At 51.3% G+C, this 25,351-nt stretch overlaps 1 protein-coding gene across 1 annotated transcript; it reads left to right on the top strand.

Moving 5' to 3' along the window:
• The first annotated feature begins 1,215 nt into the window (after positions 1-1,215).
• SCN4B (sodium voltage-gated channel beta subunit 4) lies at positions 1,216-22,293 on the top strand. Its single transcript, XM_043482507.1, has 5 exons — positions 1,216-1,748; positions 10,226-10,398; positions 11,847-12,075; positions 13,760-13,889; positions 18,629-22,293. The coding sequence occupies exons 1-5, from the start codon at positions 1,688-1,690 to the stop codon at positions 18,720-18,722; spliced, it is 687 nt and encodes a 228-aa protein (XP_043338442.1). The 5' UTR covers positions 1,216-1,687; the 3' UTR covers positions 18,723-22,293.
• The last annotated feature ends 3,058 nt before the right edge of the window (positions 22,294-25,351 follow it).

The raw sequence follows: 25,351 nt of genomic DNA, 5'->3' as shown, positions 1-25,351 counted from the left end.
CAGGAAAAAAAGAAAAAGAAAAAAACACATAGACATCCAGCATTTCCCATACAACCTCAAGGGGTCCATGATCTCTGAATCCCACCAAGAACCCTCAAGTCAAGAAGGTGGGTGGCAGGGGGCTGTATGTAGCAGGGGTCAGGCCATGAAGTGGAAGCAGGTTTCCAAGTGTGAACCAGTGTGCAGACAGGCAAAGGATGGAGGGGCAGGAATGCAGACAGGACCTGCGGTGGAGGGAGGGGGCCGGAATGGTTGGTAGGGGGCCTGAGGAGGAGAGCAGACATGAGTTACTAAACCATCGGGAATAGCACTGTGCATGGGTGCATGCGTGGGAGAGTGTGCGCTCAGTCACCTCAGGACTCTTTGTGACCCCATGAACTGTAGCCCACCAGGTTCCTCTGTCCGTGGAATTCTCCTGGCAAGAATACTGGAGCGGGTTGCCATTTCCTACTGCAGGGGATCTTCCCGACTCAGGGATTGAATCTGTGTCTCTAGCTTCTCCTGAGTTGGCTGGTGGGTTCTTTACCAACTGAGGCTCGGGAGACAAGCTCCCTTGTAACTCCAGAGGTTCTGGGGAAAAGCCCTCTGACCTGGCTGTGACCACGCACCTCCTACCCTGGGCTAATCCACCCCCACTTCAAGACAGAGGCGAGCCTAAGGGAGTCTTCCAGGATTCTGAAGTACACAGGAAACCCTTGCAAGAGGGGGGAAAATGGAGAGTCGGGGGTGAGGGGGTGGCCTGGGTGGAAAAAGGAAGTAGGGGTGCCCGGGAGGGTGAATCAGGGCTTGGCCCCAACGGTAGAGCCTGGCCAGATTCCGTAACCAGGAGCATCAAGATTTCTGAGGAGTCCATGAAGCAGTGAGAGAGGTTGGTGTGCGGTGGCGGGGGCCGTTTGCAGTTGGAAGCCGGGTCCGTGGGACCCTGCACAGCTGGGCTTCAGGGCTGCACACACGCGCGTCGGCGGCCGCAGTGTACATACAAGCCCGCACACGCCCACCGGCTGCGGCAGTGCAGGCTGCGGGCGACCGAGCGGTCCCTTCGCGGCCTCGGGAGAGGGAGCCGTTACCTAAACTCGTGTACCCCAAAGCAGACATCGCAGCCTTCCAACACCCGAGAAGCTCCACCTCGACTCTTCCCCAAACTATCCTCCTAATTGGCAGCTCAGCGCACGGGATGATGCGGGCGGCTGCGGACGGCCCTGCAGTGCCAAGCCGCAGCCGCCCAGCCCGAGCCGGAGAGGAAGCAGGGGTGTGTGTGTGTGGGGGGGGCGCACGAGGGGGTTGCTGGGGGTGCGGCCGGCTCCCGGGGCTCCGGGACCTGGAGGCGGGGGCGCCCCGGGCTCCGCGGCGGCCACCGCCCCTCCTGCGGCTGGAGCGCTTCCAGAGCAGAGGCGCAGCGTCGGTCGCCTCGGTGCTGGCTCGGCGGTCCTGCTGGCCCTGCTCGCGTCCCTCTGCCTCGGGCTCCTCCTTCTCCCCGCGCCCCCGGTGGCCGCTCCCGCAGCCGGCTCCTCCTCTCCCTCCCTACCTCCCCCTCCTCGCGCTCCCCGCGCTAACTTTCCCGAGCCCTGCCCGGCGGCGTAGAGCTCCCCGGCAGCCTCCGGCCCCACTGCAGACCGCGGGCTGCGAGCGCGGGTGTGCCCTGTATCCTGTCCCCGCGCCCCGGGGGCGCTCCGGAGAGAACAGAACGATGCCCGGGGCTCGCGACCAAGGCGCAGCCCGGGCGAGATGGCTGAGCATTGGGCTTTTGGGTAAGGCAGCCCCCGCTTGGTTTCTTCTACCTCTTCCCCCCAACCCGCCACCCCCCCCCCCCCCAGGGAGGGGACACTTAGAAGAACAGCACCTTGGACAGGGTGGGCTTTGGAGCGGGGCCCCCAGTGAGTGGCTCCCGCTTCTTCCAGGACGCAGTTTGGACTGCTGAGCTGCCGAGGGGACCTTGCACCGTCCTCCGCCCCATCCCGCCCGCCAGCCCGGCGATTAGTTCTTTGCTGTCTCTAGTGCTTTCAGCTTCCAGAGCTGGAGCTCGGGGCCGCAGAGGTTTAAGCCGGCTGGGGGAACGTGTCTGGGATCGGGTGTAGGAGATGCCCGGTGGGTTGCACGTGTGGCTGTTGGGATGCTGGTTTCTACTCCAGCCCAGAGCTCCTTGCAACTTGGATGCTTGTTTCCCCGGCACTGGCGTGCACCAGTTCAAGGTGGGGGAGCTCCCCTTCCTCCTGTCCCTTTTCTGTTTGGCTCCTCTTCTGTCTACTTCCTCTAGTGCCCATTGCCTTCTCTGCAGACTGGATGGGGTTGGAGGGACTTGGAGGATCGTTCAAGCCCTCCTTTAAAATTTATTTATGGCTCAAGACTTGTGGGAATCTTAGTTCTCCGACTAGGGATTGAACCGATGCACTCGGCAGTGAAAGCACCAAATCTGAACCACTGGACTGCCAAGAAATTCCCCCTTTTAGGAAGGATCCTGTGTCTCTTCTTAGGTAAAGAGTCCATGGGATTGGGCGGTAGGACCTGTTTAACCTGCTCTTGGCTCTTTATTTTTGGGATGAGTATGAAGACTAAGGAGGCACATCCGGAGAACACAGAAGGAACAGATGATTAGTGTCTATTTTATGCATGATACCTTTGAGCATCAAACTCCTAGAGATTCGGGAATGATATTTAGTAGTCCAGTATGTAGCCTCTCAGAAGTCAAAGCTGGATTTCAGTGTAAGCCGATTCCATCTCTGGCACCTGCACCTCTTCCTGTTTGTATTTGTCAGATTTGGCTTTTGGCAGCTCCCCCCATCGGGTTGGGCACACGATGTAAGCATTTGGGCTGAAAACAGGAAGACAGAAGTCTTTAAGGGTGGCCGCTACTGCTCCTGCCAATGTAAACCGTGTGCTGACCTGTCATGTTAGCACCTGGTGGTGAAGCGGGGATAAGGTATGTCCTTCACTCAGGAGCCACCGCTTTTGTTACATCCCTACAGCTGGTGTTCTCTCTTGTAGCTTAGGCACAGGTGTGCTGATTCCACGGTGACCCTAAGAAGTGGGTCTCTGCGAGGCCTGAGGCTTCTCTTCATGGACAGGGCACAGAGGCCCTCTGCTCCCCCTCATCCCATCTCTGATCACTGTGGGCATGGCAAGGGGAATGGGTCACTGGGGAATTCCAACTCACACTGCCATTAAACTAGCCTGCTTACCAGCACCTCTGGCTTCCCTTTCTCCTACTGCCTGGTTGGCTGGTGGAATGCGAGTGCCAGAGTATTCATAGAACCTGTCTTCTGTGGGGAACCCCACCATATGCCACGTGTGTGTGTGTGTTGGGATTTCAGGCACAGATTCTTGGTACTTTTCTCCAGGTGGAAACCCCCACCTCCTCTAAGCACTCTTTGAGCTGAGAGATTAGGGAGGGACAGATGCCCATCGGAACAGGTTTGGAAGATTCCCTGAGCTACCCTCTGGGTGCCCAGGAGAGTGCAGAGTGATTCGTAGGGGGAGACCAGCAGACCCTGGAACTGGCCCCAGCTGCTCTGCCATTTCTCCTCTGGTCTGCTGAGGGAATACAACCTGAGTCCCTCCCTGGACCTTGCCCAGGCAGCCACAGATAAGACCTCCCAGTGGCATTGCTTTGAGCTTGGCACGAAGACGCCGTCCTTGCTCTTGGTCCAGGAGGGGAGATGCAGAGATGACTGGACAGCCAGGTAGAGCATCAGAGCTGGCAGGAGCTTTGGAAGCCACAGCACAGAGCTCCCCTCAGGATGAAGAAACCACGGTCCAGAGAGAGAAGGTGACTTGCTCACTGGTGTGTAGCCAGTTGATGGCCAGGTGGGCCAGAATCCAGGTCTCTGGGGCTTTGTCACACCAACTTGCCTCTCAGTTAACCAAAGTCTGCTGAAGGGGAAGGTCAGCAGGGGTCGTGCTGATGGACTGAAGAAGCAGTGAGCTCGGGAGCCTGGGTGTGGAAGGATAGAGGCTTGGGGGCCCAGAGCTGTTGTTCTCACAACTATGGAAACTGGGTACAGAGCCATAAGCTCCCAGGAGTCCTCTACCCCTCCAGCTTCCTCTCCCACCATCAAATTCAATCTCCTAGGCCGAGACGAAACTGATTTTTGATAATCTGACCAGACGCTCCTTTCTTAAATTGAGACACGGTTTTCAAGACGGCAGTATTGCAATTGAGGATAAAAAGGTGTCAGTCCCTTCCTAAGCTTGTAACTGGTAATATATCTGTCCTACCCACTCCTTCCTTATTGCCTGATTTGCTTAATTGCTGTGATCTCTGTGTAATTATCACTTGTGAGGGTGCTCTGTTGCCCAACCCTCTTTCCCTGGGTATGTATTTATTAAGGACTTGTTTAATGAGAAGGCAATTAAGCAGAGGGTGCTTAGTCCCACTCAGAGAAAGGAAAAGGAAAGGGTAAGTAAGCGGTTCATGGCAAAGAGGATGGGAAAGCAGGGAAGAGGAGAAAGACCCCAGGTTTGGAATCTGGAACTGGGGATTCATTCTTATTTTGGACATGCAGGCTTGTGGGGTTCCAAGTCATTTTGGCTGCTGTGGCGGGTGGGACCAGCATGCTAGGTAGACCTCAGGCACAGAGTCTCCCACCTTGCCCCACTGCTGAGGGTGTAAGGATCTCTGCAGAAGCCACACCCATTCCATGGCCTGCAAGAGGAGGGTGGGCACACCACTTGGAATTGTTTGCAAAGCTGGTTTTGTTGAGCATCCAGCGCTGTCTCAGGGGAATGTTTCTATCCCTGCAAAGCTCCTGGGGGTGCGCAGGAAGCCGGCAGGTTGCCTAGGGAGAGGGAGCTGAAATCTTTCCTCTGTCTCTGGGCCCAGGGGCCTTGCCTGGCTCAGCCCTGCCTCCCACAGCCCCCAGGGCCTGCACCCCAGGAGGGGTCTTGTCCTGCTGGCCTCGGCCCACTTTCTCCCTCCCAGCTCTTACTTTGAACCTGACTCCCCTGGGGCCAGAGTGTTTCAGCTTCCCTATTAAAGTCAGCCTCGATTCCGCCTGCCTTGCCAGGCAAGCCTGGGGAGCTAAACTTAGAGTGTGCTCCATGCTGGCCCTCTTTCCTCCTCTCGCCCTAAGTTGGGTGCCACTGTACCCGGATATGGGAAAAGGTGGCAGAAGATTACTGCCTTGGCATTTGCCTTGGAATGTCTGATGGTAGCCATGAGATCCCCCTTGGTGTATTTAATGATAAGATTTGCCTTTATAACATTTGCCTTAAAGTAAAGTTTTTACTTTAAATGGGAGGCCTGAGTCAATCCTTAGACATAATCGCATGAGATGGGAGGGGGCCGATCAGAAAACAGCCAAGAAAATGGCTGTTCTGAGAATGGTTCAGTAGTTAGGGACTTTCAGTGAGCAAAGACAAGGTTTAGGATTGAATTCCACAGGATCATGGATCAGAGGACTTGTTCCCACCCATCCCACGAAGCTGGAGAGGGACCCCCAATCTGAAACGCACACAAGATCACTAGAAATTCTAAAGAGTTTAGTTTGGGACAAAGAAAGTCCTTCTTTATCCGAGGAAGTAACCACATGGAAATAATTACCTCCAGAAAGTAGTACAGGGTGAAAGTATAAAACAGTGCATGAATGGCTTGGAGATCTTGTTGGCTGACACTGGTCCTTAACTGGAGTGACTTGGTTTCATCCAGACCTAGGCCAGCCCTGTCCACCTGCCTCCTTTTAAACACTATGCTCCTCTACCGGCAGAGCCCAGGCCAGAGGGATGAACTCATTGAAGCCCTTCTCATGTTTTATAAGCTCATGTGTTTTTAGCTTTATACCAAGCTTAGAAGGTAGGAAAGACAGGCATCCCTGGTTTGAGGATTTAGCACTTCCGATTTTCTCAAGGTCAGCCGGCCAGGTGGGGTCTGCCATGTGCCTGCTGACATATCCATCCTGGTTTGGTCATCCTGCTGAAGTACCTCTCTGAGTCCTCTAGTGGATCTAGATCTGACCCTGCCCCCTTCTCTGCCCACAGCCCAGGCTCACAGGGAAGAAGGCACAGGAGCCAGGCCTCTGGGTTTTCCCCCTGCACGAGCCTCCCAGACACGGCCGACAAGACTTCTGCCTGCTGGAGGGGGTGCAGTGGAGAAGCCAGGCTTGCTCCCCATCTCTGATGCTTTCATTCAGGCAGTACTCTGAACTTCACCGTGGAAACATCTCTGCCTTCCCTCTGTCCCTTCCAGGCTACGGTGGGAATGGCGATGCTTCACTCTGGGAGTCCTGTGACATTAGAATTAAGTCATCCACACAGGCGCACACTAATCAGGCGGAAATGCGCACCGTCACGAGTCAGACCTTAGAGAAGTACTTTTCTCCTCTGTCCTGGACTGTTTATTTTTTTGGTTTGTTTTTGCTTTTAAAACGGTCAAAAAGATTTCACTTCTGATGTTTCTTGGATAGTCTATTCCGGTTGAGGTTGAGGGGGAGGCGTTTGGCCCCTGATTTGGATCCCCCATCTCCCCCAGGATCCTGGACACTAGAGGCTGGTGCTCCTCGGAACATGTGCTCAGGCTCAGAGGGAGCACTGTAGGCATCAGGAAGCTCCTTCTGCTGAGTGCTTCCCCATCACCACACTGCACTCTATTCTTTGGAGGTGGTGGGGGGTAGTGAGAGGCAAAACTGAGGTCTCCCATCAGAAGGTTGTCTTCTTGGGACTTCCCAGGCAGTCCAGAAGCAAGCAAAACTCCTTGCTTCTACTGCGGGGGGTGTGGGTTCAATCCCTAGTTAGGGAACCAAGATCCCGCATGCCATGCAGTGTGGCAAAAAAACCCCAAAACAAACAAAACCAAAATTGAAGGCCATCTTTTAGGCAGGAGGGCGTAATCTCATGCAGACAGCTCCTGTCCATAGATCTCTGGGGCAAGGTGGTGAGGGAGGGGAGAAATGAAAAGAAAGCCAGGAGCTTTAAGGAGGGCTGGCCCTGACAGCATTGTTCTCTTGGAGAGGCACCATCACAGGGTGGTGGAAAGCAGAGCTCAGTCTGTACTCTGCTTATTCCACTCACCAGTTGTGTGGCCTTGAGCAAGTTAATCTCTCTGAGCCTGTTTCTTCATTTTGCATGTTGGGGATAAAAATAATAACTACCTCATTAGGATTATCATGAGGATTATATGAGACAGTGCCTGTAAAATGCCCATCCTATTTTACAGTCAGTGCTCAATTCCAGATCCACCATTTATTATGTGACCCTGGGCAAGTGACTTAATCTCTCTGAGCCTCAACTGAATCATCTGTACAACGAGAAAAATGATACCCATCTTTTGGCATTCTAATCAGAGTTGAAGTTAATAGGTAGAAATCCTCTAGCACAGTGGGGCCCAAAGTGTCATCTCTGATTGCAGCATTTTCTGGGAACCTCTTAGAAATGCAAATTTTCAGGCTCCACTCTAGGTGCTGGATCTGAAACTGCTGGGGTGGGGCTGGCAGAGCGAGCTGTAAGGGCCCTCCAGTTGATTCTGACCCTTTGTGAAAGCCACTGCTCTAGAACAACTCCTGGCACAGAGGAGCTGATCAAAGATTGAAGGCTAGTTGAAATGACCCCTCAGCACTAATTGGAACTCTGGTGGGCAAAATCTGCTGTTTTAGGATGTAAGGTAGGGCTTTCTTGCTTTGGGATGCTAGAAATGTCTCTTGTTGACCTTTGTGTGTGTGTGTGCTAAGTGGCTTCAGTCGTGTCCGACTCTGTGCCACGCTATGGACTATGGCCTGCCAGGCTCCTCTGTCCATGGGATTCTCCAGGCAAGAATACTGGAGTGGGTTGCCTTGCCCTCCTCAAGGGGATCTTCCTGACCCAGGGATTGAACCTGAACCCATGTGTCTTACATCTGCATTGGCAGATGGGTTCTTTACCACTAGCACCATGTGGAAAGCCCCTCTGCTGACCTTAGGCAAGTTACCAAACCTGTCTATGTTCAGTTGCCATGTCTGTAATATGGAGCTATTACAGTACACCACTCAGGGTGTGGGTGTGGGGGTTATATGTAGCCATCACGTAGTAAATGCTGAGCACACACCAGCAGTTGTTGACAGTGGCAGGGGATCCTGGACTATGGGCTGTCATTTCTGAGCTTTGTGTTAAGAGCAGTCCACTTTGCCTTCAGAAGTGAAGAGGGACATGAAGAAGCTGAGGGAGTCCTAAGAGCAGAGTTGGCCTTCCAGCTCTCCATGGAACTCCTCTTACTTATTTATGGCTGCACCACATGGCAGGTGAGATCTTAGTTCCTCAACCAGGGATTGAACCTGAGCCCCCCTGCAGTGGAAGTGCAGAGTCTTAACCCCTGGACTGCCGGGGAGGTCTCCTCCTTCTAAGTTAAAAAGCATTGCCCATGTGGTGCTAGGCATACTTACCTCATGTGTTCAAACCAAGAGGAAACTGGTTTATGATATATCGATACGATGAGGACATTAAGCTTGATAAAAGAGGTCCTTCCTTGAGAATGAGGATGGGAGCAAGGTTGGAAACTTTAAAACAAAGACTGACCCTACCTGTCTTGGGAACAAGAACAGTTCTGGGAATTGCCTGCAGAGCTGTGAGCTGACTGGCCTGAGAGGGGTTGTCAAGTGGCTCAGCCACTAAACCCAATTAGTTCAGCCAAGTCTCCTCCCATTTTGGGTCTTGGTTGTCCCATCTCTAAAATCAGGCAGTGGCAACTTGGTGTCTCTAACCTGAAACCACCTGGGTCCTTTAGCTCTGACACTGTGGGAACGCCAGGCTGACGGTCCAAGTAGTTGAGAGAAGCTACAGTCTGGGAAGAGGTGCCAGGGAAACTTTGGCATAGGAGGTGGTGCAGGCAAGTGTCTGCTCAACTGCCCACTAGCCCTGGAGTCACACTCCAGTTCACATTTCAACTACCTCTTTAAGTTGTAGGACTTTGGCCAAGGGACAAGGCACTTTGCTCTTCTGATCCTTATTTTTCCCACCTGTAAAATGTGATTAATAAGACCGTCTTTCCAGGTGAGAGGTGACGATGCTATGAGATTACTCACACGCAGCCTTAGCCAGCATCTCCGCTCAGGAAAAGGTCATTATTCTCAGCATCACTGGGAACCTGAGAAGGACTCTGAGTCCTCACCCAGGGTGACCCTGGTTCATTTAGGGGCAAGGACAGCTAGTCTCTAATTCTGACGCCCCACCTCCTCATGACCTTGAGGTACAGCGGGGTTTCCTCAAGGACTCTGTAGGACTGGAGGGCCAGGTTCTCTTACAAGAACTCACGAACTCACAAGGCAGTGCCCAGAGGCCATGAGTGGAAATTCACAGCGATGAATTTCCACTGGCAGCGATGGCAGTGGACTGGAAGGTGTGGGAAAGAAGGGGGGTGGGGGTGGGGATGTTCCCAGGATGAGAGGCTGCAGTGGGGCTGCAGGCAGTCGGGGGGCTACTCTGGGTCCGGAGGGGACCATGGGTGCAGTGCCCACTCCAGCCACCGTCTTGCCAGCATCCTGTTGCCCTGAGTCAGCCTCCATAAAGTGTCTTCCGCCCTCACTTTCTCTGCGGTTATTGCTTTATTCCCTCTGATTTCGTGGCTGCTGACTGATGCCAAGACATGCCCGTTCCACCCCACCCTGAGGGATGCCCTCCCGGTCCGCCTTGTCTCTCTTTTCTTCTCGAGGTCCCTGTCGGTGGTGGAGCAAGGTCCAGCGGGAGGCAGCCCCCTGCCTCTCGGCCCCTTGGGGCAGGTGGGAGCTGCCAGGGTGCGTGATGCGTGGCGGAGGAGCCGGGTCCTGTGTCTGCCGTTTTCCTTTTAGCCACCTCAGGAGACCCACTCAGTCTCCCAACACCCCCGCCCCGCCAAATCCCGAAAATATCACGATGGGGTGGCGCACAGTCCTTGGGGAGATTCCCAGCGCCAACAGGAGGCGCAGGTTCTGCACTTGGGGGCTGCAGGGACCACATCAGCTGGTTAGGGGGCGCGGGCTCGCGGCACCGAGGCCGGGACCTGGTTTTCCTGGGTTGGGGTGACCCCTGGTGGTCACTTAGAGTGTCACAAGGGCTACTAACAGGCTCAGAAATCCATCCGGCTCAGGCCAAGAGGGAGAATGAATCACGGAGGTGGTCCAGGCAGAGTCGGTTAAAGTAAAGAGAACCATCTTCCTAATATTGACACGGAGGGCAAAAGAGACTCCCTGCCTGACCGTGCCACTCCACTCCACCGTAGAGGTCCCTTCCAGGGCTGCAGCCTGGAGGTGCCGGTGGGGTTTTACTCAGGAAGGTGGTGCCCCTCACACAGGTCTCTTCCTGCTGCCGGTGTCCCTGTCATTGGAGGTGTCTGTGGGAAAGGCCACCACCATCTACGCTGTCAACGGCACGGAGATCCTGCTACCCTGCACCTTCTCTAGCTGCTTTGGCTTCGAGAACCTACACTTCTGGTGGTCCTACAACAGCAGTGATACATACAAGATCGTAAGTAGACGGAGAAGGGATGGGACAGCTCAGATCCTCCTCCCAGGTTTGTCCCCTCACCCCTGCCTCCCACCCCAGGCTATGGTCCTTTCTGGACTGACCCCTCGATGATGGTCCCCAGGGACCTTTTGATGCCCCTTCTGTCACCCTCACCTTTTATTTATTTTAAAAATAAATGAATTTATTTATTTTGGCTGCACTGGGTCTTTGATGTTTTCTTTTGTTGCAGCTAGTGGAGGCTACCTTCTAGTTGCGGTGCACAGGCTTCTCACTGCAGTGGCTTCTCTGGTTGTGGAGCAGGGGCTGTGGGGCACGTGGGTTCAGTAGTTGTGGCGCATGGGGTTAGTTGCCCCATGGCATGTGGGATCTTCCCGGACCAAGGATCGAACCCGTGGCCCCTGCATTGGCAGGCAGATTCTTAACCACTGGACCACTAGGGAAGTCTCTCTCCAAGTATTCTTTCCAGAGCCTGTCTAGACGGATCTATGTGGGAAGGATGCTTAGATTTTTGTTGCCAGAATTTGGGGTCTGTTGGAATTCCTGTCTAGAGTCCTCTGTCTGGTCTGATGAAATACCTGAAACTTGGTTAGCTTGTGTAAACATTAATAATTTAATTAAAAAAGCAGAAGAGACAAGACGTTTGGAAGACTTGGAGAGGGGGAATGAGAAGAGTTCAAATAGGAGAATGGCTGGGGAGTGGGCCTTGGAAGGATAGAAGGGGATGCTGGAGAAGAGAAGGGTCCAGGGCTTTGGCTGGGGGTGGGGATGGAGAGTCAGCAGGTGTTTTTTTTAAATGTTTCTTTATGTATTTGACTGCACCAGATCTTAGTTGTGGCCAGCAGGATCTTTAGTTGTGGCATGTGGAATCTAGTTCCCTGACCAGGGATTGAACCCAGGCCACCCTGCATTGGGAGTGTGGAGTCTCAGCCACCGGACCACCAAGGAAATCCCAGCAAGTGTTTTTTGAGTACTCTGCAACCTAGTAGGGGACTGGAAGTCACAAGAGACCAACTCTAGATGTAATTAAACAGTGAACTCAGAGGGTGCCGACGCCCTGCCCTGTGGGATTGATCCACATCTTGATGGAGGGTCAGAATTCAGGCAGATAGGGGACGAGGTGTCAGCAAAAGCTGGAAGGAATGACAGAGGGAAGCGAGTGTGGTATTAACAGGCATTTATGTGATATTAAAAGGTTTTTATGAAGAAAGCAGTAAAAGTCATGCTACATTCTAGGGAGACCTTAGTAACAGAAATTGGGTTTAGCCTGAAGCAAGTAAAATCCAGGTTAGACAGACAGAGCTATAGATAAGTGCGGGAAGCCAAGGGGAAGGGCTTTTCCTGGCCTGGGCAGGGAGGTGCCCAAGGAGTGGGCTGGAGTGATGTAATGACTCTAGAAAGGACTCAGATTTTTTTCTTGGCTACCTCCTTGCTCCCATCTTCCCACACAGCTCATAGATGGGACTGTGAAGAATGAGAAGTCGGACCCCAAGGTGAAATCGAAAGATGATGACCGCATCACTCTGCAGGGTTCCACGAAGGAGAAAATGAACAATATTTCCATTTCGCTGAAGAACCTGGAGTTCAGCGACACGGGCAAATACACCTGCCATGTGAAGAACCCCAAAGAGAATGATTTTCAGCACCAGGCCACCATCTTCCTCCAAGTTGTTGATAAATGTATGCATTGGGTCTGGGACAAGGGCAGTGCAATTGGAAGGACGGGTGGGGGTGGGTACCCAACTCAGGGTAATGGTGAAATGGCCCATATTGGTGTTTTCTTTCACTTTATGCTTTCAAGGGCAACTGGAGTTACATCTGGAAACTCAAATAACTTAGTGTGAATACTCATTCTCTGTCACTGAATAGCTTATGATATACACTGAGGCCCTCTGAGCCTTGTTTTCCTTGTATGAAGATCTGCCTTCTCTTAGGGTTGCTGTGAGAGTTCCAGAAGCTACAAGGAAGTGTGTTGTGAAGTTCTCCTTATGTGTTGATTATTACTACTCTTGTGTATTCTGTTAGCAACAGCTGATTGAATGCCATGTAGGACCAAAAAGTGCTATGAATGATACACAGTGTCCTTTCTCAAAGAACTGACAGGTCAGGGTAGGACAGAAGACAAGTAAACACATAACTGAAATGGGGCAAAGCATGCAAAGCCAAGGCAACAGAGATTAAAAAAAATATTTATCTATTTATTTGGCTGAGCCAGGAATTAGTTGAGGCATGTGGGCTCTTAGTTGCCACATGTGGGATCTAGTTCCCTGACTAGGGATCGAACCAGGGCCCTCTTCATTGGGAGCTTGGAGTCTTAGCCACTGGACCACCAGGGAAGTTCCAGTAGGGATTGATAAGAATGGTCTCTCCCCTCTGGAGCTTAAGTCCCGGTTGAGGGGATTCCAATCCAACAATAGTGGAACAATTAGACAATGAGGAAACACGTGATGAGGGTATCCCATGACCCCGACACTGGACGTTTTAGAGAAGGGGCTGAAAGAGTTAAGACTGGGTGGGCATCATGGAGAGGGGAGCCTGGAAGGCTAGCGAGGCATGGAAGTTGAGAAAAAGGAAGGAAACTTGCTTAGGCATCCTGATTGTGTTGCATTTCTTGTTTTCCTGGGCTCCACTGCTCTCCTGGATGATGTGGGATTCCTGCAGAGAAGATGCTCGTGATTCTGTAATTTTTTGGAGTTAGGGCCATTAGGATTCTCAGGTGGGTTGGATATAGGGGTTTGAGAAAAAGAGAGGAGTCAAGGATGACTCCAGGGATTTTGGCCAGAGCCACTCAAAGGATGGTGTTTTCTCAGCAGAGATGGAGGAGATTGTGGGTGGAGCAGGTTTAGGAAGTCGGGAGTTCAGTTTTCAGATGAGGAAACTGAGGCTAGAAGGGTTAAGTGACCAGCTGTAGGTTACCAGCTCGTTAGTGACTGTGGACATCCTGTTGTTGAAATCCAGGTTATCCGGCTCCTGTGTCTTCTGGCCACATAAGAGATATTGCAGGGAGATTCTCAATTTTTTTTTTCTGCATGGGTAAAAGGAAACCTAGAAGGAGGCAATGAAAGTTTCATGCTTGAGGGTCAAATCAAACCTGGATGCTGTGGTCCCCAAGTCTGAGTTATTTCAGAACTTGTGTGGGTGTCTGCGGGAGGGCGTATATGTGGAGCACAGGGGGAGAGGGACGACTTCCTGTTATGTCTTAGCCTGATGGATGCCATAGTCTAGCCTCTCCTGCTTCCTGCTGGGGTGGGCGTGTCCCAGAGGCCCAGGTTGGAGGCTGGGGAGCTGTTGGGCTGCCATGGTGCTCCAGGTGACTCCTGCTCTCCTTCTCCACCCCTCTTCTTTCCCTTCTCTGACCATGAAGTGGAAGAAGTGGACAACACCGTGACCCTCATCATCCTGGGTGTCGTGGGCGGGGTCATTGGGCTCCTCATCTTCATCCTGCTGGTTAAGAAGTTCATTGCCTTCATCATCAAGAAGACTCAGGAGAAGAAGTAAGTTGACTCCTGCCTTCCCACCAGCCTACCACCCATTCTCATCTCATGGGTGTTCCCAGCATCCTCTCATCCACCATCATATAGCCCCACCTGCCTTCATCCTTCCATCTATTTCCTAATCCCTCCTCTCTTCCTAATTCTTCTACTCTCTTTTTTATCCTTGCCCTACTCCTCTCATCTTTCAGCCTTATTCTTCATCTCACTCCTTTCTCCCCATCCGCTCAGGACATGTTTATGAATACACTGACTTCACTGAGAACATATATACAACTCGTCTGCTCTTCCTCATTCCCCTGTCTTCTTGCCCATCCCGTTATTTGTACCACCTCAATCTAAAGTCCTACCAAAGGCTTTAAAATGCCTTTTTTTTAGATCAGGGGAAATATGAGATTCTGCATACAGAAACTCTAAAATGGGAAGATCCTTCTAGGGTGATGGGAGTCTTTTATTGTGAAATTCTGAAAATTCAAATGAAGGAGAGAAAAACAGTCTAAAAAGACTGATATGACTACCCAGGAAGCCCTTGGAAAAATTCAGGTGTAAAGACAGATATCTGTAAGAGGAATGAGAAGAAAGATCGGGAGGTACAAAGGGTGCAGCCTACACTCAGAATTGCCAGAGCTGGCAGGTTCCACAATTGAAAAACCACAGCTACAAAACCCAGAGCAGAACAAAGGCATTTGAAAGTTGTGTTCTTGGCAAGAAAGACAGGATGAGGCAGGCCTGCCATTGAAGCAGAGAGGGTGAAAGTAAGTAGGAGAAGCAAGGGAGAAGCAGAAGATAGAAGGAGAAGATCTGTTGGGGTTGGCTTCATGCTGTTTTGTTGAGAAGAAATTAGGCTGAAAAGGGCAGAAATGCCTTTTCTGGTCAGAAAGGAAGGCAGCTGAAGGCAGGGAGAGAATTTTAGGGATTGGCATAGAGGAGGGAGAGCTGGGAGGACTGGTTGTGATGATGAACTCTTGGGCTATCTAGCATCATGGCTAGAGGCTGGGAGGATTTCAGAGATCTTGAGAGGGGCCTGGAGCATGGATTGGGACCAAATTGTGTTTTTAATAATCAGTCTTACTATTGCTGGTGAGAAAATTTGGAGAACACATTATTCAACATATGGTTTAAAAGCACTTGGGAAAGAAAGCAGTCATCCTTGGGAGCCACCATGAGTTCACTGAAAACAGGGCAGGCTAACATTTTCGTGCTAGTACACAGTTGGATCAGGAGGATGCTACATGTAATAGCACTTCCTGTCATTCATCACATGCCTCACCATGTGTTAGATACTCCATCAGGCATTTAAAAAAGTAAACCATGTATGATTTTATTTTGAAGTTGAGCAAAGTGAGGCTCAGAGTGGTTAAGTGACTTGCCCAGGGTCACACAGCTAATAAGTGATAGAGCTGGGATTTGAAGTCTGACTTGTTTGCTTCAAAACTTCAACTATTGCCGCTGTGCCCTACTGATTCACAGCGGGGTGGGATCTAGAGTTCAGTAAGTCATTCTTTCATTCGGTGGCTCTTTTTGAGATGCTGTGTGCAAAGTACTGTGCCAGGCACTGCAGGAAATTCTAGAAGGAATGAGATTCTGCCCCTAAGTAAAGAAGACATGTGCAGAAATCAGTGTAACAGGAGGTAGAGGAATTAGGGCTGGCCTAACCCACTCTAGGATTCTTGCCTGGAGAATCCCATGGACAGAGGAGGCTGGCTGGCTGCAGTCCATAGGGTTGCACAGAGTTGGACATGACTGAAGTGAGCATGCATGCCCACACTCAGAGAGGTGTGAGGGAATGTTGAGGGGGTTCAGGAGAGGGTGGAATAATAGTGAAGGATTTCTGCCCAAAGTGACATTTGTGGTCAGCCTTGCAAGATGGATATGAGTAAAGAGAAGGTTGTTCTGGAGGGGGAACCGCTGAGAGCAAAGACAGACAGCTTGGGAAGCGAGAATGTTGTGGAGAATAGGCATTTGTGGTTGCTGTTGTTGAGAGAGTAGGGGTGGGGTCAGGAGGAAGGGGAGAAACCTACAAAGGGAGGGTGGGTTTTGTAACCCACCTACAGACCCTTGAGGACCCTTGAGGCTGAGATTGGCTTTTCTCTGACCACAGGGGAGCTGGGGAGGGCTTTCAGGGCCTGGTTCCATCAGAGGACCTGGAAGAAAGGGTCTGGCGTTGGTGGGCACAGGGAATGGGTAGGCAGAGGCTAGAGGTGGGAGACAGGCCAGGAGGAAGCCTGAGAGGGTCCTCTGAGCAGCGAGGTAGGCCTGCATAACAGTAAAGAAGAAGAGAGGTGTGGGGCAGCATCTTCTGATCAGTTCTGGGCTTTCACATGTGAGGGTGTTTCCTCTGCCTAGAATGTCTCCTCCCTCTTTTCCTGCTCATCTTTCTTGGTCTCAGCTTAAACGACGCTTCCAAAGGGCCTTCCCTGACCCTAGAAGGAGCCCTCCTAGGTTGAGTCCCTCCCTGGTATGCCCCACCCCCATCCTCTCATTTACTGCATTGTACTGCAGTTACTTGTTTAATAGCACATTCCCTGGAAGACTGCAGGTTTTTGGAGAGCAGGCACCTTGTCAGTTGGACACCTTTCTAGTCTGACACAGTGCCTGGTAGCCAGCAGGGTCTTTGGAAAGAAATATAGATGGTTAGGTGGATAGCAATTGGCTAGACTGACTATTCCTTAGGTTTAGAGATAGGTAGGTAGATAGATAGATGATAGACCCATCTGAATAGACGTCTCTAGTGGTATGTCATAGGGCTCTGTTTGTTCATTGTTATTACTGATTTAAACTACACTAAGCATGACATGGGCTTCTCTGGTGGCTCAGGGGGAAAGAATCCACCTGTCAATGCATGAGACACAGGTTTGATCCCTGGGTTGATAAGATCCCGTGGAGAAGGAAATGGCAACCCACTCCAGTATTCTTGTCTGGGAAATCCCATGGACAGAGCAGCCTGGTGGGCTACAGTCCACGGGGTCAAAAAGAGTTGGACATGACCATAACAGGAATGATACACTTATCAAATTTCCAGAAACCTAGCAACTGTGTTGGATGGAGAACAAAATTGGGATCTGGGAGGATCTTTTTTTTTTTTTAAATTGAAGTATAGTTGATTTAGTGTTGTGTTGGTTTGCTGGCATCACAGCAAAGTGATTCAGTTGTACATACCTACATATTTATTCTTTTTCAGATTATTTTCCCTTGTGGTTTATTATAAGATATTGAATATAGTTCCCTGTGCTATACAGTAAGGCATTGTGGTTTATCTGTTTTATATATAGTAGTTTGTATCTGTTAATCCATAATTTATCCAAATTTATCCCTCCCCCTTTGGTAACTATAAGTTTTTTTCTATCTCTGTGATTTTCTGTTTATGCTTTGTAAAGAAGTTCATTTCAACCATACTTTAGATTCCACATCTAAGTGATATCAGATGGTGCTTGTTTCTCTGTCTGATCTACTTCACTTAGTATGATAATCTCTATGTCCATCCATGTTGCTGCAAATGGCATTATTTCATTATTTTTATGCCTGAGTAATATTTCATTGTACACATGTACCACATCTTCTTTATTCATTTGTCTATGGATGGACATTTAGATTGTTTCCATGTCTTGGCTGTTGTAAATGGTGCTGCTGTGACCTTTGGGGTGCATGTATCTTTTTGAATTAGAGTTTTCTCTGGATATATGCCCAAGAGTGGGATTGTTGGATCATATGGCAACTCTATTTTTAGTTTTAAAAAAGGAAACCTCCAAACTGTTTTGCATAGTGGCTGCACCAATTTACATGCCCACCAACAGTGTAGGAGAGTTCCCTTTTCCGGATTTAGGAGGATAGGCTGGAGGTATAGACTAAATCCTGCAAAATGAAATTGATGAAGATGAAATGTTAAGTCTTTCCTGAAGGCCTCAAACTCAGCTACACAAGCCCAGGGTGAGGCTAAGATGTAGTTTAGTGACAGAAGCCATGAAAAAGACTTGGAAGTTTTCATGAGCTGAAAGGTGGGAGTGATGTAGCAGTCAGGTCTTCTCTGGAGAACCTGTGCGGCCTGGCCACTGCTGTTGGGGGGTGTTGTACTTAAACTGGAACGTGCCCAGCACAGGGTGGCCGGGGTGGTGACATTCTGGGGGGTGTTCCCAGGGTATTCCCATCTAACCATCTTTCCTTCCTTCTGCTCATCCCCCCACCCTCTGCCCACACCTGCCTGCCCCTTCCATCTCATTTTTCTATACCTAGTCACAGTGAGCTTTAGGAGGAACGGCCTGCAGTGAGCTTTAGAAGGAAGGGACTACAGGGCCCTGGGTGAGGAGCTATTTGCCCTGGGCATACTGCCTGCTGGCCTGGACCCTTCCCCTGGCTTGGCACAGCCTGACATCTACCCTGGTTTGGCCTCCCCTCACTACTGACCCCTGGGAGGAGTGACTGGTACCCTTGCCTTCTGCCATGTTGAGATGACCTGGTGATGCTAGCCTTACTGAGTATTTCCTGTGGCTCAGGCATTGTTCCAAGTGCTCCCTGCCTCCTCCCAGCAATCCCATGAAGAAGGGGCCATTGCAGCCATTTTTTAGACAAAGAAATGGAGGCAGAGGGTGGGAGACCTGGCCTCTGGCTACAGTGGCACTACAGAAGGCCAGGGAGAGGCTCCAGGGCTGGAACCGGGGGCCACGGCTCCGCCTCCCACACAATTTTACCCATCCCTTGGCTCTTCTTCTCACCACCGCCTCCCCTCTCTCCTTTCTCCCTCTCAGGAAGGAGTGCCTCGTGAGTTCCTCAGGGAATGATAATACCGAGAATGGGTTGCCCGGCTCCAAGGCGGAAGAGAAAGCACCAACAAAAGTGTGAGCCCTGCTTGGGGCCAAGCAGCTGCCGGGAGCCTCACTTTCCTGTGATGAAACCGATGCTTGAGCCGTGTCCGTGACCCCATGTGCCTGAGAACATCTGCTGCTTGGCTCAAACTGTAGTCTTCCCGGGGCGGGGAGAAACTGGGGTCCTGTCCCGCCTGCCTCACCCCCTACCTCCCACCAGGGCTCCCCAGGGACAAGGGCTGGCCGGGGAAAGGAACCTGCGGAAGGTTCTGGAAAGAAAAGGAAGGGCTGGGGCGGTGTGGATGCCCTGTTCCCCGACACCGGGGTAGATGGTCTTCAGCCCCCCCTCCCTAGATGAGGAGCACCTTGGTTTTCCTCCTGATGTCTCTTTGTGAGAGACTTGGGGGGTCGGCGAGGGCTGCCCCAGTAGTTGGACCCTGAGTATGGAGGACTAAGCCTTTTATGGTGGGAGTGGCCGGAGGACTCTCTACAGGCTCTGGGGGTGGGGGCCGCTGGAAGGATCCTGCAGGGACACGCTTCGATGGACACCTGGTTCCCGTGTCCCTCCCCCTACCCCGACCCCTGGGTGCCTGCCTGCCTTGGTTCCCCCCACCCCCACCCCCATGCTGCTCGGAGTCTCTGAAGACTCCCAGTTAGGGCTGCCTCTTTGTCTAAGGGGGTCCTAGCCCACTTGGTCTGCTTTTCTTTCTTTCTTTTTTTTTTTTGGTCTGCTTTTCTAATTTCTGGGTTCCGAGGACTCATGAAGGGGTCCCTCAGTCCCAGAGCACTGGGCGCCACTTATTCCTTTCCTAGAATTTCTGTTTGGGGCATCAGGGCTGCAGAGGTGGGCCTCTTGGCGGCAGAACGCCCACCAACGCTGGCTGCCCCTTCTCCTTGGCCTGGCAGGACCGAGGCCTCTTGTGGGAACTCCCAACCGGCTCCGCCCTGCTGCTCTTCCTCCGAAGCAGCAGGTGGCGCCGTCTTACTTGAGGAGCTGCTCCCTCCTGTGTTCCTCTCGCTTCTCCCCGCCCAGGGTTGTTCACCTCCATCCCAGGGTCAAGGCTTGCCTTCGCCTCAGGGACCCTCTTGCTTTGGATGAGAGGGCTCTTGGGTTTGCTGGCTGCTTCCTGCTCATCTGTCCCCTCCATCCGCAGCCTGGGGTCGGGGAGGGGCAGGTAGAGAGTGCCCCCAGTTTTCCTCTGCTTTTCCGTGCACTGGTTTGCACACCCCTTGTGTGTGGGGCTAGATTGTGCCTTAGCTCCCGAGTCCTGGCTCATAACGTCCTCTGCCCCCTCCTTCAGCCCACGTGGAACAGCCAACTCTGGTGGGGCCCTGGTGAGGGATCCCCAGCCGCCCACACTCAGAGTCAGGCAAGAGACCGGGGAGCTAACGCCCCGGGCCAGCGGCTGAGTCTTGGAGGCCTCTGTCAAGTGCTCCCAGGGCCCTGCTATGTCGCGGTGTTGGCCCTGTGGGTTGATGAAGTGGGGGATGGACGGGGCTGTGATCATGGAGGAATCCACCGTCTGCTCCCACCCACCTCGATCTCTCATTAAATTTCTGACACTCCCTCCTTTGGGGCCCAGGGAGGAATGAGAGGGGAGTAGCCCCTTTTCCAAAGTGTGTGGGGACTGCCTCAGGACTCTCCCTGCCAACAATCAGGGTGAACATCCCAGCAAGGGCCCACGCAGATCTGCCTCTGTCCCTGTGTCTTCCTTCTCCCATCCTAGGCTCAGGTTCAGGCTTTCCTGTCTTTAGGAGCAGACAGGCCAGAGCCACCAGTTATTCGGGAAACTTCTTCAGTTTGCTTCATGCAGAACCGCTTTCTTTTCCTTTCCCAGCTTCAGCATTTGGACAGGCAGAGTGTCTTGGGCTCCTCTGACTTTCCTGAGAAGAAACCAAGGCATACAGAGTATGGGAGAGGGAGAGCATCATCCTCTCTACTTGTGGGTCTGCTGCTGACTCATAGGCAGATCATGTACCTTCTCTGGGCTCAACTTTCCTTATCTGCAAAATGGGTGTAATAATACCTACTTCACAGGACTGTAAGACTTGGCAAGTTTTGGTTTAAAAAAAGTCTTTTTGGCTTGGAAAGGGATCTAGGAGTTCAGGTATCATAATTAGAGGGAGTGTTCCAAGTCCATCCTGTCCTCTGTGTCCTATCCCTATAGTGCACACACTCACACACACATATACACACATTCTCACTCTCTTTTCTGTCTCTATCTTCCCACCCCTCCCCCTTAGAATTATTTTAGCCTTTATAATGTTAGAAATCTTGACTCTGATACTTAAAGCTTCTTGTCCATGGCTTTTGTTTGGTAGTTTTCCATAGAGGTGATTGGAACTCTAGAGAGGGACACTTTTGGTTGCTCCAAGGCCTGAGGGCTCATGGCTACTGGCATTTAATGAGTGTGAGGGCTAAGAATGTTCAACTCAGTCCCCACAACAAAGACTGTCCTGCCCCAAGGCTGATTATACCCATGGAGAAACTCTGGCATGAATTTGCAGTGGAAGATGTGTGGGCAAAGCCATCTTCCCAAGCAGACCCTCAGCACATGCAGGTCTCTGAGAGTGATCTTCAGGGGCTGGTGAGGGTGTTTTCAGGGTGTGCGGGTTAGAGAGAGCATTCACAATGTTGAACTTGGGAGCCCAGGACATATGCAGTTTCACTGACACTAAAGTCAGGAGACCACAAACAAAGGCTTTCTCACTTCCCCTTTCTTGACCCCCAAGTAGGACCTGAGCATTCCAGGCGCTGGGATTCTCCTGGTGTAGGAACTGTGCAGAAGGCAGCCAGAATGAGCCTGGAGAGGTCTGGGAAGACAGCTGGTGGAGCTCAGACTTTCACATCTGGCTGGCTGCCCACAGCTGGATGCAAAGGGAAGGGCATAAGAGTGAGCTCCTGAGATGGGAGCAGCTGAGGGTGTGTCTGTGTGGACTGAGCGTGTGGAAATGCATGGCTGTGGGGTGGGTGGGCCGTGCAGGGGCGTGGGGATGTGTGGAGGTGTGTATAAAGGCTGAGTGTGCCTGAGATGGGGGAGATTCTGTGCATTTCAGAGCCATCTTTCCTGGCCTGAACTCTACCTGTTGGGGCACCTGGAGTCTGAGAAAGGAGAAGAGACAGAGGGAGAGACCAGCTGTGCTCCTGGGCCCCGTAACACCATGATGCCATCTCACTGTCACAGCTGCCGTCAGAGTGTGGCGGGGAGGGGGTGCTAGGAGAGGGGACTTCTCTGGGGGAAATCCTACAGCTTGCTTGACTACTGTGTCCCAGGGAGTCCCTACCCTCCCACCTCCCACCTGATACGCAGTGCTTTCGACTATCTTATTATGCATGGTTTATCCCTCTGGCTTGGATAACAACAATACTCAGTCAATTTCCTGTATAACTATAGATCCAAACAATGCAGCACAAACGGGCCTTGGGGGGGCCTCAGATCTGCGGGTGCCTCTGGGAGGCGCAGATGTGCACACACCAAGCACTTACTCGTGTTCAAGCACAGAATGAATGTGAGCTGACTGACTGTCTTGCCTTGACAACACGTTTTGCTTTGTAGAATTTTATTTAGTTTTGCCTTGGATGAAATAAAAATTATGTTTAATAGAAACAGTTTGGGGTTTCTATTTTTGGCTAATTGGAAGTTGGGGTCCAGTTTTATTACTTGCCAGCTGAGCCTCAGTCTCCTTGTGTCTGAAACGTCCCCTGCCTTGGTGAGATGCTGGGTGTAAGAAGTCTAGGAATGTCTGGTGTATTCATAGGCATTCAGGTTGTATCAGTGCTGATAGAACTTCTCCTTCCCGAAGAAGGTGCAAAGATGGCCCTCTAATACTGGAATCGTTACCACGGCCTTCCCTGTACTGATGACCTTGGCAGTGATTCTGGTACCACTCAATGCCATCACATTCCCTTACCCAGGTCCCTCCACCCCAGGTTAACATGTGTATCCAGGTGAAATCTGTTTCAAATTACAAGGCCAGCCTTAAAGAGGAAAAGCACAGGGCTTCCCTGGTAGCTCAGTGGTAAAGAATCCCCCTGCCAATGCAGGCGACATGGGTTCAACCCCTGATCTGGGAAGATCCCACACGCCGTGAAGCAGCTAAGCCTGCGCACCACAACTGCTGCGCCTGGGCTCTAGAGCCCAGGAGCACAACTACTGAGCCCATGTGCGGAAACGCCTGATGCCCATGTGCGCTAGAACCTGCGCTCTACAAGAGAAGCCATTGCAACAAGAAGCCTGCGCACCATGGCTAGAGAGTAGCCCCTGCTCACCACAGCTAGAGAAAAGCCAGTGAAGCAAGGAAGATGGAGCACAGCCAAAAATAAATAATAAATAAAAATTTAAAAATAGTCCACATTAAAAAAAAAAACTAAAAAAGAGAGAAAGCACAAAACGACTCACTGATGTATATGGGCACAATGAGCCATGCTTGGTGGGTCATGCTGTCTGGAGGGATGGGAGGATGGGTGTGGGGTGGGGATGGGGGAGGGAGGAAGTTTAGGCTTACATCCCAGAAATGACTACCCATGTGCATTTCATATTGTCCATCTTAAGTTATTTGAACATAGTTTAACCAAGCACTCAAGCCTCCTTTCCAGCTGCTGGGCATAAGGCAGGCTGGGAAGGAATTGGGAATGTGTGTGTGTGCTTGTATTTGTGGATTCTATCATTCCACATTTCCCTTCCATAACCCTCTCTTAAATGGATTCACCTAAGACTGCATCTCAAAGGGTTTCAAACACTAAGTCCTCAAGAGATCTTGTTAAAAGACTCTGCTTCCTCAATCAAGGATCCCAGCAAGGCAGAGGTCTATGAGGTCCTCAGTGTCAGCAGATGTCCTTGACATCTGTGTTTTCTTCATCCTCAGCAATAGTAACTCCTCTGTGCGCCCATCCTGAATGGACTCATCACCTAGATCCATGTGCTCACCCGTCTTCAGCTCCTGCTTGTTGCCTGGGACCTCCTGCCACCTTCTCATCAGCTAGAGACCTGTTAGATATTGAAGTTTCCTGGTCCACATCTGAGTTTATAACACTCTTGGAATGCTATGCCTTGAACTAGCAGTTCCCCATGTAGGGATCAGTCCCAAGGCCTGGGTAGGTTCCCAACATTGCTGTTTTATTCCTATTTCCTTTCCACACTCAACTGTCATAATTGATAGATAAATGAATGTGTCAAAACCAAATTAGGAACTGGGACTGTCCTGGGTAAGCCTGACATAGGGTCACCCTGTGAGGGCCATACTGACTCAGCTAGGACAAAAATACACATAAATTGTTGTTGTTTAGTCACTAAATTGTGTCTGACTCTTTTGCAACCCCATGGACTTTAGTCCTCCAGGCTCCTCCATCCATGGGATTTCCCAGGCAAGAATACCGGAATGGTTGCCATTTCCTTCTCCAGCAGATCTTTCCAACCCAGGGATTGAACCCACATTGGCAGGTGGATTCTTTACCACTGAGCCACCAGGGAAGCCCCTCCCCACCACACACATAAATTTAAGGGTTCTTAATCTGAGCTGCTGGCAGGCACACAGACTAGATGAACTATTCTGAACTAGATGCTCTGTTAGAAGCTGGTGTTACTAAACTGGACTAAATACAAAGCATACTCTCAGGGAGCTTATCGTCTCTTATAATTCAAACAGAAAACTTATAACATGATGCAAGTTTGCTTCTCACTTGTGGATCTCCTGTCTAGGCTCTTTCCACATCTTGCTCAGAGGTGTGACATCTTACGTTGTGGCTTTGTCCTTCTCTGGGTCCTTGGAGCCTTTCCCATGGATGGGGAAGGAGAGAATGAAGATGGTGTGTGGGGATTTTTACAGGCCAGGCTTGGAAAAGAATATCACTCTGTTCATGAGCTCCCCCACAGGGAAGTTGGGAGCCCAGGAGAAAGTGAAGTGTGTTCTGGGGATCACAAAGCAGCCCATGAGAGGATAGGGGTTCAGGTAACTGTAGGAGGTTCAACTGTGGCTGAAGCCCCAGTAGTGTGCTGGAGATGGGGAGGGAGGTCTGCAGGCAGTGTAGGTGGGGCCCCAATCCTGCGGGGCTTGTAGGCCATGCCAGAAGGTTCAACCTGTATTTTGTAGGCTTTGGGGAACCATTGGAAGACTTGGGAGAGACAGGGGAGAGAGAGGGTTGAATTGGGGAAGGCAAGACAGGAGAGAGTGAGTATGGCAGGGCTGATGTGGTTGCCCAGGCAACAGAAGAAGGCAGGAAGGGAATGGAGAGCAAGGGTTGAGACAATCAAGGGGATAGAATATACAGAGCTTGATTTGGGGGAGCCTAGGAGAAGATGGTGCCAAGGATGGCTTCTAAGATCCCCCTGCAGATGATCAGGTTTTTAGAGATAATTTTGTCCTGAAAGGGGGCAGAGGGGAGCTCTGGGCATGGGGAGAATATAAATGCACTTATAAAAATGTTCAATGTGCCTCCAGGATAATAGCAGGTAGTTGTAAAAAAAAGTCTAGAACTTAGGAGTAGTTCAAGTAGTGTGTTCAAATCATGGCAAAGGTGGGCTCATTTAGAGAATCCTGGGCTCTGACACTCAGGGGCTGTTTGGTGGAAGGGGAGGCCATAAAGGGTGTCATGAGGGTAGGCCCAAGGGCAAGATCAAGTGATGTCTCTGAGGTCAAGGTGGCAAGGAATGCTAAGAACTGAGTGGC

The sequence above is a fragment of the Cervus canadensis genome, chromosome 11 (genome assembly GCF_019320065.1).
Source record: "Cervus canadensis isolate Bull #8, Minnesota chromosome 11, ASM1932006v1, whole genome shotgun sequence".
Classification (NCBI taxonomy): Eukaryota; Metazoa; Chordata; class Mammalia; order Artiodactyla; family Cervidae; genus Cervus; species Cervus canadensis.
Note: the sequence above shows the minus strand (reverse complement) of the source record. Positions and strands in the feature narration are given on the sequence as shown.

Coding starts and splice junctions, on each gene's coding strand:
- SCN4B (XM_043482507.1), top strand. CDS start 1,688: ATGCCCGGGGCTCGCGACCAAGGCGCAGCCCGGGCGAGATGGCTGAGC. Junction 10,399..11,846: donor GCAGTGATACATACAAGATC/GTAAGTAGACGG, acceptor CTTCCCACACAG/CTCATAGATGGGACTGTGAA. Junction 13,890..18,628: donor AAGAAGACTCAGGAGAAGAA/GTAAGTTGACTC, acceptor TCTCCCTCTCAG/GAAGGAGTGCCTCGTGAGTT.